General features: G+C 42.7%; 1 protein-coding gene across 3 annotated transcripts in view; it reads left to right on the top strand.

Moving 5' to 3' along the window:
• Positions 1-4,223: 4,223 nt before the first annotated feature.
• The window catches only part of CD226 (CD226 molecule), a 49,859-nt gene continuing 36,740 nt past the window's right edge, over positions 4,224-17,342 (top strand). The window contains exons 1-3 of one of the 3 annotated variants that reach the window (XM_054019379.1): positions 4,224-4,284; positions 10,743-10,905; positions 11,186-11,515. In XM_054019379.1, coding sequence (XP_053875354.1) covers positions 10,860-10,905; positions 11,186-11,515 — 376 coding nt within the window. In that variant the 5' untranslated portion in view covers positions 4,224-4,284; positions 10,743-10,859. The other 2 variants (XM_054019380.1, XM_054019377.1) reach the window with 2 other exon arrangements.

Here is a 17,342-nt window from a genome sequence, read left to right as displayed (position 1 = left end):
TCCGCAGCAGCGGCAATTGGGCGACAGCTTCTGTCTTCAGCCGGAAGACAGAAGCTGCTGCCCCGCCGCAGGCTGCTGAACATAGAAGCTGCTGCCGAATTGCCGCCGCTGTGGAAGCGCGCATGCCACCCTAACAGCACACGGACTGCCCCCGCAGATTGATGCCCCAAGCACCTGCCCCCGCAGACTGCCCCCGCAGATTGCTGCCCCAAGCACCTACTTGGAAGGTTGGTGCCTGGAGCCGGCCCTGATAAGGGGGGCCTGCCATTCTAGGCATTCTTCTGTGATGATCCTTAGTGAAATTATTTGATCTACACAGCATCTCTTAGGCCTGAATCCAGCCTCTTCTTCTGTAAGCTTTGCATCCACTGCTTCTTTCACCCAGTGTAGTATCACACTACAGAAAACTTTCTCTACAACAAGGAGTAGTATGACTTCTCACCAGCTGTTACAGTCAGTAAGATCACCCTTTTGGGGTATTCTGACAATTATTCCACTGGTCAGAAGGAGTCTTTTTCCCACCCCCAGACTTTACTGAACAACTTGGACGGTTTCATTAAGGTGTTAGTGTCAAGTGATTTGATCAGCTCCCCACACTTTGTTGCTTTTTAGCTTCTTGACTGCAGCTTGTACTTCTGATATCTCTATTGGACCAATGTTGTTGATCGGGCTGGCATGTTTCATTGAACTCGGGGGCTGAAGTAAGGCTGGGTCTATTGAGATCACCTTACTCTGCCCATCTATTCTCCATTTTTCCATCTTTATTTTTTATTGGCCTTTTTTGTGTGTTGAATTTTCCACACAGGGTTTTAATCCGTTGGTAAATGACTCTGTGATTTCCTATCATAGCAGCAGCTTCAGTTGATAGGTCTTTACCTTATCTCTGTTTCTCTTTCCTTGCACTGCTTTTCACTGCTTTGTTTGCTTTCTTGTTGTGACGTTGTTGGTCTATATGGTTTTATAAAAACATGATCGTAAGTGAATATAATGTAACTGGAATATGCTTCATGCAAAGGGTTTCTTGTAAGGTATCATTACAAAGCTTATAATCTACTGAGTGTGATCATCCTATTTGTATAAATGTACCACTCTTGTATCTAAAACTAGAAATATGAAATAAAACTCTGAGGGCCTATTGCAATTATACAAAGTGTTGGCCATTAATGGTGGTTTGGAATCTTGATGACTCCCATTAACCAGGACCATTGTCTGCATATGGCTGTGTTTTACCTGTGAGTCTTCCTGTATATGTGTGTGCTGGCAAGTTGGTAATGAAGTCTTGCAGTGACATGTGATCATGTCACCTGAACTGGAATCCATCTTTAACCTGGTGCTTTTTCAGTGAGGGGGGGTGGAAACCCAGAGGGACAAAGGGTTCCCGCCTTATGCAAAAGATATAAAAAGGGGTGGAACAGAACAAGGAGAGAGAGGAGCCATCATGAAGAATCCCCTAGCTTCCACCTGAGCTGGAACAAGAGCTGTATCAGGGGAAAGAATTGTGCCCAGGCCTGCAAAGTTGTCCAGTTTGAGAAAAAAACTTACTGAAGCATCTCTAAGGGTGAGATTATCTGTATTTAGTTTGATTAGACATGGATTTGAGCATTTTATTTTATTTTGCTTGGTAACTTACTTTGTTCTGTCTGTTACTACTTGGAATCTCTTAAATCCTACTTTCTGTATTTAATAAAATCACTTTTTACTTAATTAACTCAGAGTGTGTATTAATACCTGGGGGAGCAAACAGCTGTGCATATCTCTGTGTTATAGAGGGTGAACAATTTGAGTTTACTCTGCATAAGCTTTATACAGGGTAAAACAGATTTATTTGGGTTTAGACCCCATTGGGAGATGGGCATCTGAGTGCTAAAGACAAGCACACTTCTTTGAGCTGTTTTCAGGTAAACCTGCAGCTTTGGAGCAAGTAATTCAGACCCTGGGTCTGTGTTGGAGCAGACGGGAGTATCTGGCTCAGCAAGACGGGGTGCTGGAGTCCTGAGCTGGCAGGGAAAATAGGAATGGGGTAGTCTTGGCACATCAGTTGGCAGCTCCTGGGGGTGGGGGTTCTGTGATCCAACCCATCACACTTGTACTCCTCCATTGCTTTTTGTAATATTTCATTGGTCTTAGCATTTAGGAGTTTTCCTTTCAGTGCTTTTCTTTCTTCAGTAAGACGCCACGTCTTTTGGATTATCCAATTTTTGCTGATATCCATTTTCATCTGCTGCAGCTTGATCCACATCGTCTCTAAGCACTGACCATTTTTTTTCTTGTCAGTTTCTCAACACTCCTCTGCTTCTGGCAGTGCTCAGGTCTTTCCCTTAGTTCAAGTTGGAATTTCTCACAGTACTCTGTTAGCCAGTGGAGACCTTAGGAAAGGATAGGAAAGGCATCCACAGCATTCACTAAACTCAGCAACATGTGGAAATCAAAGATATACCATACCAAAACAAAACTGAGACTTTCAACTGAAATGTAATCTGTGTTAATGTATGGCTATGAGAGCCAAAAATCTATTAAAATGCTAGAAAACCAGATGCCTTTGAAAATAAGTGCCTACAATATATTCTGGGTATTGGGTGGAGAGACCAGCGAAAAGAGCAATCACCAGCTGGTTGCTCATCTCCACTAGAATTAGAAGGAAGGGGTGGACATTTTGGGGGCATGTATTCTGGGTGCCAACACACAGACTCCCGGCATGAAGCAGTCAAGTGGGATCAACTGGTGTGAGGAAACGAGGTCACACAAGAGAAACCTTAAAAAGAACTCTCAGCATGGAGGGCATGAAAATCAATCTAAGAACATAAGAATGGCTATGTGGGGTCAAAAAAATGGTCCATCTAGCCCAGTGTCCTATTTTCCGACAGTGGCCAATGCCAGATGCTTCAGAGGGAATGAACCGAACAGGCAATCGTCAAGTGATCCAGCCCCTGTCATCCACTCCCAACTTCTGGAAGTCAGAGGCTAGGGACACTCAGAGAATGGGGTTGCATCTCTGGCCATCTTGGCTAATAGCCATTGATGGACCTATCCTCCAGACCTTGTCTAATTCTTTTTTGTACCCCATTATAATTTTGACCTTCACAACATCCCTTGGCAACTAGGTCCACAGGTTGATTACGTATTGTGTGAAGAAGTACTTCCTTATGTTTGTTTTAAACCTGCTGCCTATTAATCTCAACACAATGGAGCAGATAGAAGCAGGAACAAATGGCAGAGAGGGATGGAAGAGACTGGTTTCTGCTCTGTGCACTAATTCTGGCACGAGACAGATGTAATAATAATAACAGCGGGAGCCTGGAGTCCTGAGAATTGTTTGCAGGGGATCCTGGAGAAGACTTATCATTTACGCTTCTGCTCCTCATGCCATCTGAGCCCCCGTCACGCTAGCCTGTTTTCCTCCTTTAAGCCACTACCCCCTCATTCTGTTCCACTAATTCCTCTGATAACAAGGCCTTGAGGTGGCCTACTGCCTCTTCTTCCCTGCTTTCTCCTCCCTGGTGGCTCCATGATTGCTGGGCACCTGTAGGGGAAGCATTAAAAGAGGGACGTCCTCCCTTTTCTTAATGCTGGTGCCATGGGGTCCCAGGCATTAGCCAGGAGGCCTCCCTATAGCTCTGCTGTATTTATCAGAGATCTAGCTGCTGCTGAAACATATGCTCAAAGACCCCAATATAAAATCCCATGCACCAATTCATTTTCAAGATTGTAGATGAAAAAAGCAAGACAGATGTCCAGCTATACCCAGTCACTGCCCAGTCCCCACCAATGGGGACCAGCCCCATGGTATAAGCCTGCAATAAAATACCACAGAGTTGCAGAAGGTGGCAGTAGTGAGCTTTATTAGGCTCTTTCAGTGAGAGATGTGCCCTTCTAATGGCTAGTCCACAGAGAGGATAAGGCGGGAGTTGGTACTAGTACTGCCAGATAGAGTTACAATAAATGGAGCGACTCCTTACATGTTCCCCTCACTCTGAGCAGGAGGGAAAGGATCTAGCTAGTGGGGTGCATTGTGTTGCACTGTTCAATATCCAGACACTAGAGCGCTCCAGAAGTTCAGTAAAACGGCATGACAGCCTGAGATCAAGGGCGACGAGGGCCAGGAAAGAGCCAGAAGCTGCATGTGCGCAGGAGCAGCAGGCTGGAGGCAGCCGCTAGAGAGCTGGCTGGGGAAGGAAGTCTGGCTGGGGAAGGAAGCAGACACACTGAGAAGCTGAGCAAGGAAGCAGCATGTTGCCAGTAAAGGATCCGTAGTAGTTGCAGCAGGAGGATACAGGGCAGTGACCGGTAAGCAGGGGACCGCCTGCATGTGATGCCAGGAGGTCAGTACAGATGGGCTCCAACAAGGCCATAGACAAGAGAACTGAGTGGGCAAAAGGGTCACTGCTTTGTTGCATCCCGGACATGGATAGGCTGGAAGGGAGTCTCCCTGGCACTAAACTGAAAGCCCCTAGGTACAGTTACCTTTATACCCCTCAAATGGACTGCCCCAAAGGACTGACTTCTGGACTGTTGGGTTGATTAAAAGTCCTTGCATCTGGGTATCTGCACTTTTTATTTTCTGGCAGCCCTAGTGTATCCCGTTAGTTGAAATGTGTGAGTGTTAATAGGTTTGGTGTTCAGTGATCACTCTGTGCTTTAGGAGCTTGCTAGAGATTTGCTTTTTATTGCGTCAGTTTCCAACTAGCTGTGCATAACAACAAGAGCTTCACAGCGCCCTGCCCAGATTCTGGCTGTGACGCTGAACCCTTAAATGCACAGTCCCCAAAACCACAATAGGAGCTCCCTGCCCAAAGACTACAGCCTGCGAAGAGCCTAGTGCTTGCAGCAGCTACAGGGTTTGCCTTCCTAGCTCGTGGTATACAAAGCATATGCTCCCAGATATCTGGAGTAGACTGGTGTATCACAGCACTCGCAGGGAAACCCTGCAGTGGGTTGGTTTAAAAAGTTCCCCTTTAGCAGAAGTGTCAGAGGATTGTGTTTTTGAAACTATATGTACAGCATTGTAGTCCCTGCTCTCCCTGTGTGAGTTATATAGTAATTGTGCCTGGCATCTGCTGACATGTATTTGTTACAACATATCATACCCAAAATAATTAGGCATCGTGTAGGGTTGGATATTGATCTTAGTAAGTTCCATTTCTCTTTTAATGACAGATGGAGAGAAATGAGCACGGAATTCAGTTCAGCAAAACAGTAATTTATATATAAACAGAGGAATGAAACTTTACTTTCACTGAAAGGAATTTGTCATTTGTGAGGCTTCTTGAGCAGTCCATCTCAGTTCCAATTAAGGATGACAGATGTGTAGGATGCTTCACTAGGAAAAATAAAAACAAAAATTTATTAACACAAGTTTATATTTCTTTCTCTATCCGGTGCCAAATCCTGCAGATCTGTAAAATGCCATGCTCAACTGTGGCATTATATAAATAATAATCTTCCAGTCTAGAAAGCCATCCCCCTGTGTATAGACATTATAGGTCTTCCTTGCTCCAACAAGGACATGAAGAATATTTTGGTGGAAGTTTTCTAAGGTTGCAATTTCTTAAATAATAGATTATTTGGGCCTAGTTGACCATTGTTCCAGTCTCACATTAGTGTAACTCCACTGAAATCAGTAGGGCTATACTGATGTAAAATGGGAGTAATGCACTGGTGAATCAGGCTCCTTATTTTCCTTTTCCTCTGTAGGTTTCTCCACTTATACTGTCTGATCTACCTGTCTATTTCAGAATATAAACTCTTGGAGCAGAGACCTTGTTTCCGTCTTTTAATGTAAAGCACTTTGTACGTTATAAAAATAAATATAACCCAGCACCTCTCCCTGTCAGTGATTATACCTCCCACTAACCAGGAGCTGAGGGCAACTACAGCATAATAGGAGCATCCATACCCGAGTGCTCCTCATCTTCCAACAAGATAGCTTGAGGTATGAAAGAGTTCCACTCTCCATTCCCTTTTGCTCACTCAGTCCTTCCTAAATCAGTTATAAACATTGATTTTTTTAACATTTCAATCATGCAAACCTTCCCACCATGTTTCAGTTATACGAATTTGGTCAAATTTATGCTCTTAAATGAGCAATTCCAATTCCTCTCATTTATTACCCAGACTATTAGCATAGTATGTAGGCTTTTAAAGAATTTATTCTCTTTATGTTCCTTGGTGTCTTGATTAATTTTGTTCTTAACATCTTGATTTTGTTTTACATAAGTTCTCATTTATTCTCCCTTTTCACCCTCCTCTTTTGTTCTTTAATGCGTTCCAGACTAGTCTAGCCAGCCTGTCCCCTAGAAGATATGCTCTCTTCTAGACCTGCTGCTCACAAACCGGGAAGAATTAGTAGGGGAAGCAAAAGTGGATGGGAACCTGGGCGGCAGTGACCATGAGATGGTCGAGTTCAGGATCCTGACACAAGGAAGAAAGGAGAGCAGCAGAATACTGACCCTGGACTTCAGAAAAGCAGACTTTGACTCCCTCAGGGAACTGATGGGCAGGATCCCCTGGGAGAATAACATGAGGGGAAAAGGAGTCCAGGAAAGCTGGCTGTATTTTAAAGAATCCTTATTGAGGTTGCAGAAAAAACCATCCCGATGTGTAGAAAGAATAGTAAATATGGCAGGCGACCAGCTTGGCTAAACAGTGAAATCCTTGCTGATCTTAAATGCAAAAAAGAAGCTTACAAGAAGTGGAAGATTGGACAAATGACCAGGGAGGAGTATAAAAATATTGCTCAGGCGTGCAGGAGTGAAATCAGGAAGGCCAAATCACACTTGGAGTTGCAGTTAGCAAGAGATGTTAAGAGTAACAAGAAGGGTTTCTTCAGGTATGTTAGCAACAAGAAAGTCAAGGAAAGTGTGGGCCCCTTACTGAATGAGGGAGACAAGCTAGTGACAGAGGATATGGAAAAAGCTAATGTACTCAATGCTTTTTTGCCTCTGTCTTCACGAACAAAGTCAGCTCCCAGCAGGGCCGGCTCCAGGCAGCAGCTTGCCAACCAGGTGCTTGAGGCGGCCACTCCGGAGAGGGGCGGCACGTTCAGCTATTCAGCGGCAATTCAGTGGATGGTCTCTCACTCCCGCTAGGAGTGAAGGTCCTCCCACCGAATTGCCGCCGCAGATCTCAATCGCGGCTTTTTTTTTTTTTTTTTGCGCCGCTTGGGGCAGCAAAAACCCTGGAGCCAGCCCTGGCTCCCAGACTGCTGCACTGGGCAGCACAGCATGGGGAGGAGGTGACCAGCCCTCTGTGGAGAAAGAAGTGGTTCAGGACTATTTAGAAAAACTGGATGAGCACAAGTCCATGGGGCCGGATGCGCTGCATCCGAGGGTGTTAAAGAAGTTAGCGGATGTGATTGCAGAGCCATTGGCCATTATCTTTGAAAACTCATGGCGATCGGGGGAGGTCCTGGATGACTGGAAAAAGGCTAATGTAGTGCCCATCTTTAAAAAAGGGAAGAAGGAGAATCCAGGAAACTACAGGCCAGTCAGCCTCACCTCAGTCCCTGGAAAAATGATGGAGAAGGTCCTCAAGGAATCAATTATGAAGCACTTAGAGGAGAGGAAAGTGATCAGGAATAGTCAGCATGGATTCACCAAGGGCAAGTCATGCCTGACTAACCTAATTGCCTTCTATGAGGAGATAACTGGGTCTGTGGATGAGGGGAAAGCAGTGGACGTGTTATTCTTTGACTTTAGCAAAGCTTTTGATACGGTCTCCCACAATATTCTTGCCAGCAAGTTAAAGAAGTATGGGCTCGATGAATGGACTGTAAGGTGGATAGAAAGCTGGCTAGATCGTCTGGCTCAATGGGTAGTGATCAATGGCTCCATGTCTAGTTGGCAGCCGGTTTCAAGCGGAGTGCCCCAAGGGTCGGTCCTGGGGCCAGTTTTGTTCAATATCTTCATTAATGATCTGGAGGATGGCGTGGACTGCACTCTCAGCAAGTTTGCAGATGACAGTAAACTGGGAGGAGTGGTAGATATGCTGGAGGGTAGGGATAGGATACAGAGGGACCTAGACAAATTAGAGGATTGGGCCAAAAGAAACCTGATGAGGTTCAACAAGGACAAGTGCAGAGTCCTGCACTTAGGACGGAAGAATCCCATGCACATGTATAAGTAGGGGCATTGCCAGCAGATCGAGGGACATGATCATTCCCCTCTATTAGACATTTGTGAGGCCTCATCTGGAGTACTGTGTCCAGTTTTGGACTTCACACTACAAGAAGGATGTGGAAAAATTGGAAAGAGTCCAGCGGAGGGCAACAAAAATGATTAGGGGTCTGGAGCACATGACTTGTGAGGAGAGGCTGAGGGAACTGGGATTGTTTAGTCTCCAGAAGAGAAGAATGAGGGGGGATTTGATAGCTGCTTTCAACTACCTGAGGGGGGGTTCCAAAGAGGATGGAACTCGGCTGTTCTCAGTGGTGGCAGACGACAGAACAAGGAGTAATGGTCTCAAGTTGCAGTGGAGGAGGTTTAGGTTGGATATTGGGAAAAGCTTTTTCACTAGGAGGGTGGTGAAGCACTGGAATGGGTTACCTAGGGAGGTGGTGGAATCTCCTTCCTTAGAGGTTTTTAAGGTCAGGCTTGACAAAGCCCTGACTGAGATGATTTAGTTGGGAATTGGTCCTGCTTTGAGCAGGGGGTTGGACTAGATGACCTCCTGAGGTCCCTTCCAACTCTGATATCCTATGATTCTTTTATTGGGATGGAGTCTATCCAACTTGTACAGCGATCAATGTTCCACACCCTGTGTCTGACACCACTTACCAAGCAAGCATTTCACTTCCAGAATCTTCTATTTTCTGTCTTCCTTCACTTCCAGATAGGAAGGATTTCCAAGAAGATCATGTGAACATTCTTCTTTTTCAGCATCCTTCCGAATTCTATAATTGTGAAGTTGTCTAGAATTTGTGCAGCAGTGTCATTAGTGCCAATATACACCATCATCAATGGATTCTTGCCCACCAACTTCAGATCCTATCCAGTCTTACAGTCAAATCTCATGCCTGGGAAAACAACACATCATCCTGTTGTCCACCTGTGCCTTGCAGAATGTTCTCTCCATTCTTATGAGTACCAAATCCCCAACACGGATAGGCTGTTTTCCTTGGATGGCTGGAGATCTCTTCATGGGCAACCTTGATTGCCCTGCAGGTTGGGCTGTACAGCCATCCACAGTATGTCCTATGCAGCTCTCCATTCTGTTTGACCTGCTGGATCTTCAGAGATATCTTTTACAGTTTCCACACTGAGAACTTGATAACAGTTGGGTACTTCTGTCTGTGTGGAATTCCTACTGGGGCTCTTCTCTCTGTTGGTCACAGCCTGCCCATCCTTCATCTGCCTCCAGCCATGTAGAAAGCCACCCGGCCCTCTTGCCGCTGGTGGTTATGAACTACCAAACCTCCTCTCTAGTTTCCATACTCTCGGTTCCTTGGCAGCTAATTCCTTTATTTTTTGAATCTGGAGTGGTGAAGCTTCCTGAATCTGGTTGTCCAAGAATCCCTCAACCTCTCTGATGCTCCGTGATGTGTACACTTGTCCTTCCAGACTACAAATCTTTTCTTCCAGCACAGTTACTAGCTCGCACATCATACAGAGGAAAACCCTTGTGGCTCCCAGTAGGAAACAAAACATTGCACATGTATTGTTCATTACAACCACGGTTCTATTGCTGGACATCACAGCATTAAGTGTAGAGCTATACCAAGAACAAAAGCTCCTGTTTGCTGTTCGTGTTCACTTGGTCATGAGTTTACCTGGCAAATGATTTTCACTCTTCACTTCAACCCTTCACTAACAAGAAGCAAATAACTACTCACCAAGTTCATCTACCTCCAAGCACAGGATCAACAGCTATGCATTCTGAAACTCCCATTTGCCACTCCTGTTTGCTGTTATGGTCAAGATTTTGTGTCTCTCAACCAGGGGTATGTGAACCCAGGGAGTACACAGAGGTCTTCTAAGGGGTACATCAACTAGGGAAATAGCTAGACGAGTCTTACAACAGGCTACATAAAAAGCACTGGTGAAGTCTTTATGCTTCTTTATACTGCTCTATTCACTATACACTGAAATGTAAGCAGGGCCAGCTCCAGCATTTTTGCCGCCCCAAGCGCGCCCCCCCACCCCCAAAAAGCTGTGATCGGTGGCACTTCGGCAGGAAGCTCTATCACCACCGCTTCATCCTTCGGCAGCAATTTGGTGGCAGGTCCTTCCCTCTGAGAGGGACAGAGGGACCCGCCGCCAAACAGCCAGACGTGCTGTCTCTTTCCGTTGGCCGCCCCAAGCACCTGCTTACTGTGCTGGTGCCTGGAGCCGGCCCTGAATGTAAGTACAATATTTATATTCTAATTGATTTATTTTATAATTATATGGTAAAAATGAGAAAGTAAGCAATATTTCAGTAATAGTGTGCTGTGGAATTTTTGTATTTTTATGTCTGGTTTTGTAAGCAAGTAATTTTTAAGTGAGGTGAAACTTGGGGGTACACAAAAAAATTAGACTCCTGCATGGGGTATAGTAGTCTGGAAAGGTTGGGAGCCAGTGCCCTAGATCACCTCATCATCATCATCCATATTTTTAAAGTTGTCTTGGGATTGGGAAGCTTTTTTTTCAGTGAATTTTGACAGACCTTTAGTGAATCTGATGTGAATAGCTGAACTATACTATGAACTTGATTGCCTATAGATGGGGCTATTGTTTATGTGAAAGTTAAAAGCACATTGTTTCTTTCAGGTGTCTCATTTCAAAAGTAAAGACTTCAGTGATAACAGTCGATTAGGAAATAGCATATTGTGAAGGGAGTCTGAATAAAGCTGTATCACATAGTAATCTACTCCAGCGTTCTCAGAGATGGACTATCTTGCCTGCCTTATTGTTGTTCTCCAGTTATCTGAAAGTAAGATTGCTTTCTTTTTCTTTAGCAATATAGGTTCTTTTTTTCTTGCATGACAGATATAATCAGAATTCATCAGTATTTGTGTGGCTAAAATTTTTAAGGCATTCAGAAAAACTAACTGTTATAAGTAATAACACCCATAAGGATTTTGCTGGGCTTGTTCTTGTGCTGCTAGGCTTTTCAACCTCTAAAATATTTTGCTTGATCTTAGAATGTTAGCTAGCTAGTTGTATTAAACTTTGAAACTACAATTAGTGCTAACGCTGGGTATGTGTTTCAGCCACAGGGGAAGGAAGATTTGTGGATGCAACTGTAAAACTCACCAATAATATGAATCTGGAATGCGTCTATCCAAAGACAGATGGCATGACCCAGATGTCCTGGGTTAAGAGTATTACAACTGGCAAAGAAACCATTGCTGTCTCCCACCCATTGTATGGTGTGCATATTGAAGACAAATATAAGGACAGAGTTCGTTTTATAAATGCTTCCTCAAGAGACAAGTCCCTAAACTTCATGAAGACCACTGAAGCTGACATGGGCTTTTATTTATGCTCCATAACTTTCCCAGATGGAGTCTGGGAAAAGGTGGTAGAGGTTATCCAATCAGGTAAGTGAAACCTTTGCTATTTTATAAATGGCTGGTAAATGCAAATATATACAAAGTTAGGAAAAATCTGGGCTCTCGTTTTGGTAACAGAATTTGATGGATGATTCAGTTGCTCTGCTAATAGTCATTTGGAGATTGCTTGCTACCATTTCAGGAAATAATTACATTACCAGGGATTCACGTTAGGGGAGATCAACATATATCACAAAGGAGAAGAGCTGAATTTTTGAGGGAAGACATCACAGCAGTGATACAAATTTAGTTAATTGCCATGACAAGGGTTTAGCAATGACGGGGTTTTAGAGAATATTGCACGTTGCAACATCAGTGAGCCATTTCCATTGGGAAATAATATCTCATGACCTCGCAACCTCACTACATGTATGAAATTAGCCCTTGTCACCACTATAGATTGTACTGTTTTGGGGTACATGCTTTTGTATCCATACTACCTGGTTATCAGTCCCTCTGGCCCAGAAGCTCTTCAGAAACAGAATGATAGAGTAATTAGCTTTTTAGGAGTGAAGAGACTACAAAAGGGAGACGGTTAGGATAGGGTTAATCTTCCATACAACTTCACTCAGCCCAGAGATTGTTTCTAAAGGCTAAACCAAGAAATTAGGTCCCATAAAAATAGTACATTTTTGCAGTTTTAAAAGTGATTTTAAATAATGTCTGACTGGTACATTTGACTTTCCAAATCCTATTTTTTAATTAATTGAAACACAGGAGGTTTAAAGAGAATTGTAACAGAAACCCAAGAGCAGTGGAAGGAAAGTTTGTGGTCTTCACTCTTCACCTTGGTGAAATGTCAATATGAAAATATCAGTAATGACACCAGCAAACACTTGAACATTTTTTCCCTCAACTTTCTGTGATACTATTTGCAGAGCGTAGGAAGTGGTTTTTACATGCCATCTATCCCAGTATTTCATTTAGCAAGTTGAGGCACAGGTATGTAACCCTGAGTCCAGCATATTAGCTATCAGTGCCATTTACAGACCGACCAATGGGCCAGTGGCCTATATCTGTTTTCAGTTCTTGCATCCCACACACACTGACCTGCCATCTCTAACAAATTAAAAACCTAAACCAAACAGAAGTCTAGTTGAGACTTGCTGGACTTCAAAACATGATCACTGGTACCTTGGCGTGGCTCCATCTTATTCAAATACACCCCTGGATAGTGCCAGATTGAATCATAGGCAAAAATCTTGGTGTATGTAAGAGACTGGCCCCACGAGCCATGTGATGATGTCAAAATCTAAGTTTTCACTTGCGGGGGAAAAATGGTTTCTAGGCGTTAGGTTGTAAAGAGAAGTTTGAAAACTTTAAAAGATACAGTGATGTCTGCCTGAGTCTGCAGATAGGGTTCAACAGAGGGAGGAGCAGCAGTCGTTAGAGTCAGAGAGAAAACCACCTGGTCTCAGGCTCATACTCCTGACCAGGTTAGTCCCTCACTGCTCTGGGAAAGGGAAAGGGAAAGGGTGCATGAATAGGGTTGTCCTGCTGGGCTGTGTGGAATCACCCCTTGGTTGGGCTCAGATGTCCCACTCGCTTCCACTTCATAGCCATGAAAGTTCAAAGCTTACTTTAAAACAAAAAAGTAAAGAACAACATGGCTGTCTCAAGAAAAAAGGGACAAGGTTGGTGACCCTTTGTGACCCATCCCAATTTGAGCTCTGAGCAAGTCTACCCTTTCTTGACCGGGATTTCCCACAAAATCTAAAAAGTTAGAAGTGGAAAAGACCTGGAGGTCCTTCTCTCCATCACTCTGCCATTTCAGGATTGTGCCCAGATCTGTATTTTTTGAGTGCTTTGGCCAGTCTACCTTAAAATTCCTCAAGCAACAAGGCTTCCACCTCATTCCAATTTCCTTTGGGAAATTAGTCCACAGTGTAATATCTGCAAATGGCATCCCCTTCACATGTATCAGCGAACTATAAATCCCAGTTAAAATTGCAGCTGTTGTCAGAGGTAACTATCTAAAAATGATATCATGAGGTTCTGTATGCTCAGTTAGAGATTCCCCCCCCCCTGTTTTAGCACTTAAAAAAAAATCTTCAGATGTTCTCTTTAATCTGCCAAGAGAGAGAATAAATGTCGCATAGAAATAACATTTTTTTTTTTTCATTTAGAAAAATTAAGCCTGGGAACAACAATTTGTGTGAATTATTTGCTTCCCTAAAGGTGTATGTAAACATTGGTCTAAATGGAATGAATTGCTTTATCAGACGATGCCTTATAACTTTATTCTACCATATTCATTAAACACTTAATAAAAAATAGGGCATTAAAATATATCTATCACAGCAAGATCATAGCAGAATATTTTCTGTCAATTATATCTAATTTTACTGACCCATTAATCAGTACAGTATTGTACAGTCTATAAGTGAAATTCTGCTTCTTTGAAGTCAGTGGCAAAGCTCCTATTGATTTCCATGGAGCCAGGATTTCACCATATGTATATACAGTCCTGGAGTCAATGAAGGTAGGATGATCTAGCAAATAGAGCACTGAACTATAATTCAGGAGACCTGAGTTTTATTCTCAGCTCTGCCACTGACCAACTGTATATGATCTTGAGCAAGTCATTTCCCTTCTCGCTTTTAGTTTCACAACGCTGTGTTACAGTTTTTTTACCTTTAATATGGAGTTAGTCACATTTGACATCTTTTCTAAAATGCTTTGAGATCTATGGATGAAAAGTGCTATATGAGAGCTAAATATTATAATTCCCTTTGTTTTGCTTCATGTCCTGCAGGGTAAATTCCATTATCAAGTAACATTGAGTACCTGTAAAAAGAGAGCTGTTATTGAGGCAGTATTCTTTGTATACACAAATCTGGTCAATATATCAGAGAAGGGTCATTTTAGCAGACATTTGAGACTGTTTTTGAGTAACAATGACTTCATGAGTTAAGATTTTTTGTTAAAATTTGTACTTTACTGACTTTTAATGGACATTACTTTTCCAAAAGGGCTGGTTTCTTTGTTTAGTTGAGTATTTTGAAGTTATTTTATACATTGTCTGCAGACATTATGAACCTCACTTCTTCTATTTGTTGGCAATGGCAGATCTGCAATAAGCTCCATCTTTATGAAATACATTGAACTGAATGAGATCTAAAGTTTTACCCAAAAAATATTTGAAATAGTTTTTTTTTTTTTCTTGCAAAGTAGTTAGTTGTATTTTCTATCATTTAGTTAGGCGTACTCTACATGCAAAGTTGAATCGGTTAAACTAAAGGTGTGATTTTTATACTAGTTTTATTTAAACCACTATAACTTTTTCTGTGTGGGAACTCTCAGATCAGTGTAAGCATGGCTTATATCAGTTCAGCATGCAGTGGTAAATTTTAATTTACAGGCACAAGCTAAACTCTATATAGCCAGTTTTAAACCAATATAAGGGTGTCCATGGAGTTTTGTTTTTTAGCTAATTTATCTAAATCAGATTTTGAACTTAAATTAAACTTGCACAACTTCTATGCATAGATAAGCCCTAAGTGTCTTGGATCATTCTTTATAATAAAAATAAAATAAAAAAAAAACAACAACAGTACTCCATTCAGACAATTCTCAGGCACTGTAGTGCATCACTTAATTTCCAGATTAGTTAGAGTGGAAGAGAAGTGGTCTACAGAAGCTGTAGACATAATTAGAATCACACATAGTCTAGGCTATATTTGAGGATTGTGAAAAACAGTTAGACTACTACTGAGCCAACATTACACTAACAGTATTGGATATGGATTCCTTTCTTTGCAGTTATCTCTACCATTGTTGGTGGAGCTGGTTGGGAATTTTTTGGTAAAATATTTTTGTGTTGGGAAATGCCGATTCATTGAAACTGAAACTTTCCATGGAAACTTATCAGTACTGCCCAAAATTTTAAAAATTTCATTAAGAAGGTTGTTCAGATTCAGGATTGGGAGGATGGAGAGGGGTGGCGGGGAGAAAGAGAGATCCACTCTAGAATAGCCAATAGCTAGTTAGCATTAGGACACTCACCTGGAATGTGATGGCAATACTGTTTTAGACTTGGTTTTGGTAAATAGCGAGGACATTAAGGAAGAGCTAGTTGTAGAAAATAATCTTGAATCACCAATTGATGTAGCTGTGAAAAAGGTAAGTGTGAGGTGAGGTACTTCCAGCAGAGAGAGAGGGAAGCAGCAATACCTTTGTACAAGGCACTGGTAAGACCAGGGCCAGCGCAACCCATTAGGCAACATAGGTGATCGCCTAGGGCGCTACAATTTGGGGGGTGGCGACCGCGGCGGTATTTCGGCGGCGGGACCTTCCGCCACCTCTGTGGGGAGCGGCATTTCAGGGCAGGACCTTCCACCGCCTAGGGCGGCAGAAAAGCTGGCGGCACTCCTGGGTAAGACCACATCTGGAATACTGTGTATGGTTCTGGTCACCCATGTTCAAGAAAGAGGAATTCAAATGGGAACAGGTACAGAAAAAGGCTGTACCAGGATGATCAGGAGAATGGGGAGTCTGTCTTACAAGAGAAGACTAAAAGAAAGAGCTTGGCTTGTTTATTTTAGCAAAACTAAGTCTGAGAAGGGTACATTATTGCTCTTTATAAATATATTGGGGAGGGAGGTAAAGGACAATCTAAAGAACAGTTTTTGCACAACGACAAATTCATATAAATTCACCATGAGTACCTTTAGGTTGGAAAACAGAAGAATAGAATCATGAGAGGAGTGAGGTTCTAGACTACCTCTCAATAGGGTTAGTGGGGGCAAACAACCTAGCTAGTTTTAAGATGGAGCTTGATAAATTTTATGAATGGGATGACATGATGGGGTTGCTTATGATAGCTGGGGATCTGGAATCGATGACTCAGGAAGTCCCATCCAGGTCTGTGTGCCTATGGGTGTGGGAGACTCTGGTTCAAGTCCCTGGTCTGCCAGATCTGGAATAAAAAAACAAATAACAAAGCCTTATTTTTGTGTGTGTGATATAGAATCCTTGTTTTTCCAGTCAGCCTTATCTTATACTCTGTAGAGGCCTTGAGCTGGGTTATCCTCTACCTTACACCTTAAATAGTACTTTAACTCCCAAGAAAAGTGAGTACAAAGTCGGAGTGAATTGCTACCATTCTGATTTGGTAGCATTTTACATCTACTTTGCACTGGTATAAATGATTATTCAAGGTTCAAGGCAGCACCCCTGAGGTTTGTCATTGGGTAAATATGGCAACAAGTGGCTAATTTGTTGATTGTCCACATTCACTTTAGTTGTATTTGCTGAAATACTTAAGCGCCAAATATAACTACAGGTATTTTTAGTGTAAACACCAAGAATGTTGTTTAGATATGTGAGTGAAGCATCTATAAGTGGGCGAAATAGTGAACATCTAGAATATTACTGTAGAGACCCTGATGGTACATTCTGTCTTTATTTGATTTGATTATACAGGGCATTTGAAAACTCTAGTGTCCACCAGGAAAACATTTGCCAGCTCTGTCATTTTGATAGTGTGTCTTTCTGTGGTCTGAGAGTACACGAAGCTGTTTAGAGAAGTTCTTTAGGGGCCTTCTTAGTAGTATTCCTATCTTGTGTGAACCGCAACCACTTCCTATTACCCTAAAAAAACACAGAGAAAGCTCCATTAAGATGCCACAAATTCAGCTGAATGTAGGGAGTTTGTCCATCCCATATGGCTATTGTTTCAGGCTTTCTTCCTGCAGCACACTCAGTACTATACATGTTTGCACTCTGTTCATGTTTGGGAGGTTTTCTTTAGGACCATAAAGGCTAGAAGCTGCCCCAACCATCCTAAATTGAAACTTAAATTCTGCAGATGATG

This window comes from Malaclemys terrapin, chromosome 2 (genome assembly GCF_027887155.1).
Source record: "Malaclemys terrapin pileata isolate rMalTer1 chromosome 2, rMalTer1.hap1, whole genome shotgun sequence".
NCBI classification, from domain to species: domain Eukaryota; kingdom Metazoa; phylum Chordata; order Testudines; family Emydidae; genus Malaclemys; species Malaclemys terrapin.
This window is presented reverse-complemented; position numbering and strand designations above follow the sequence as displayed.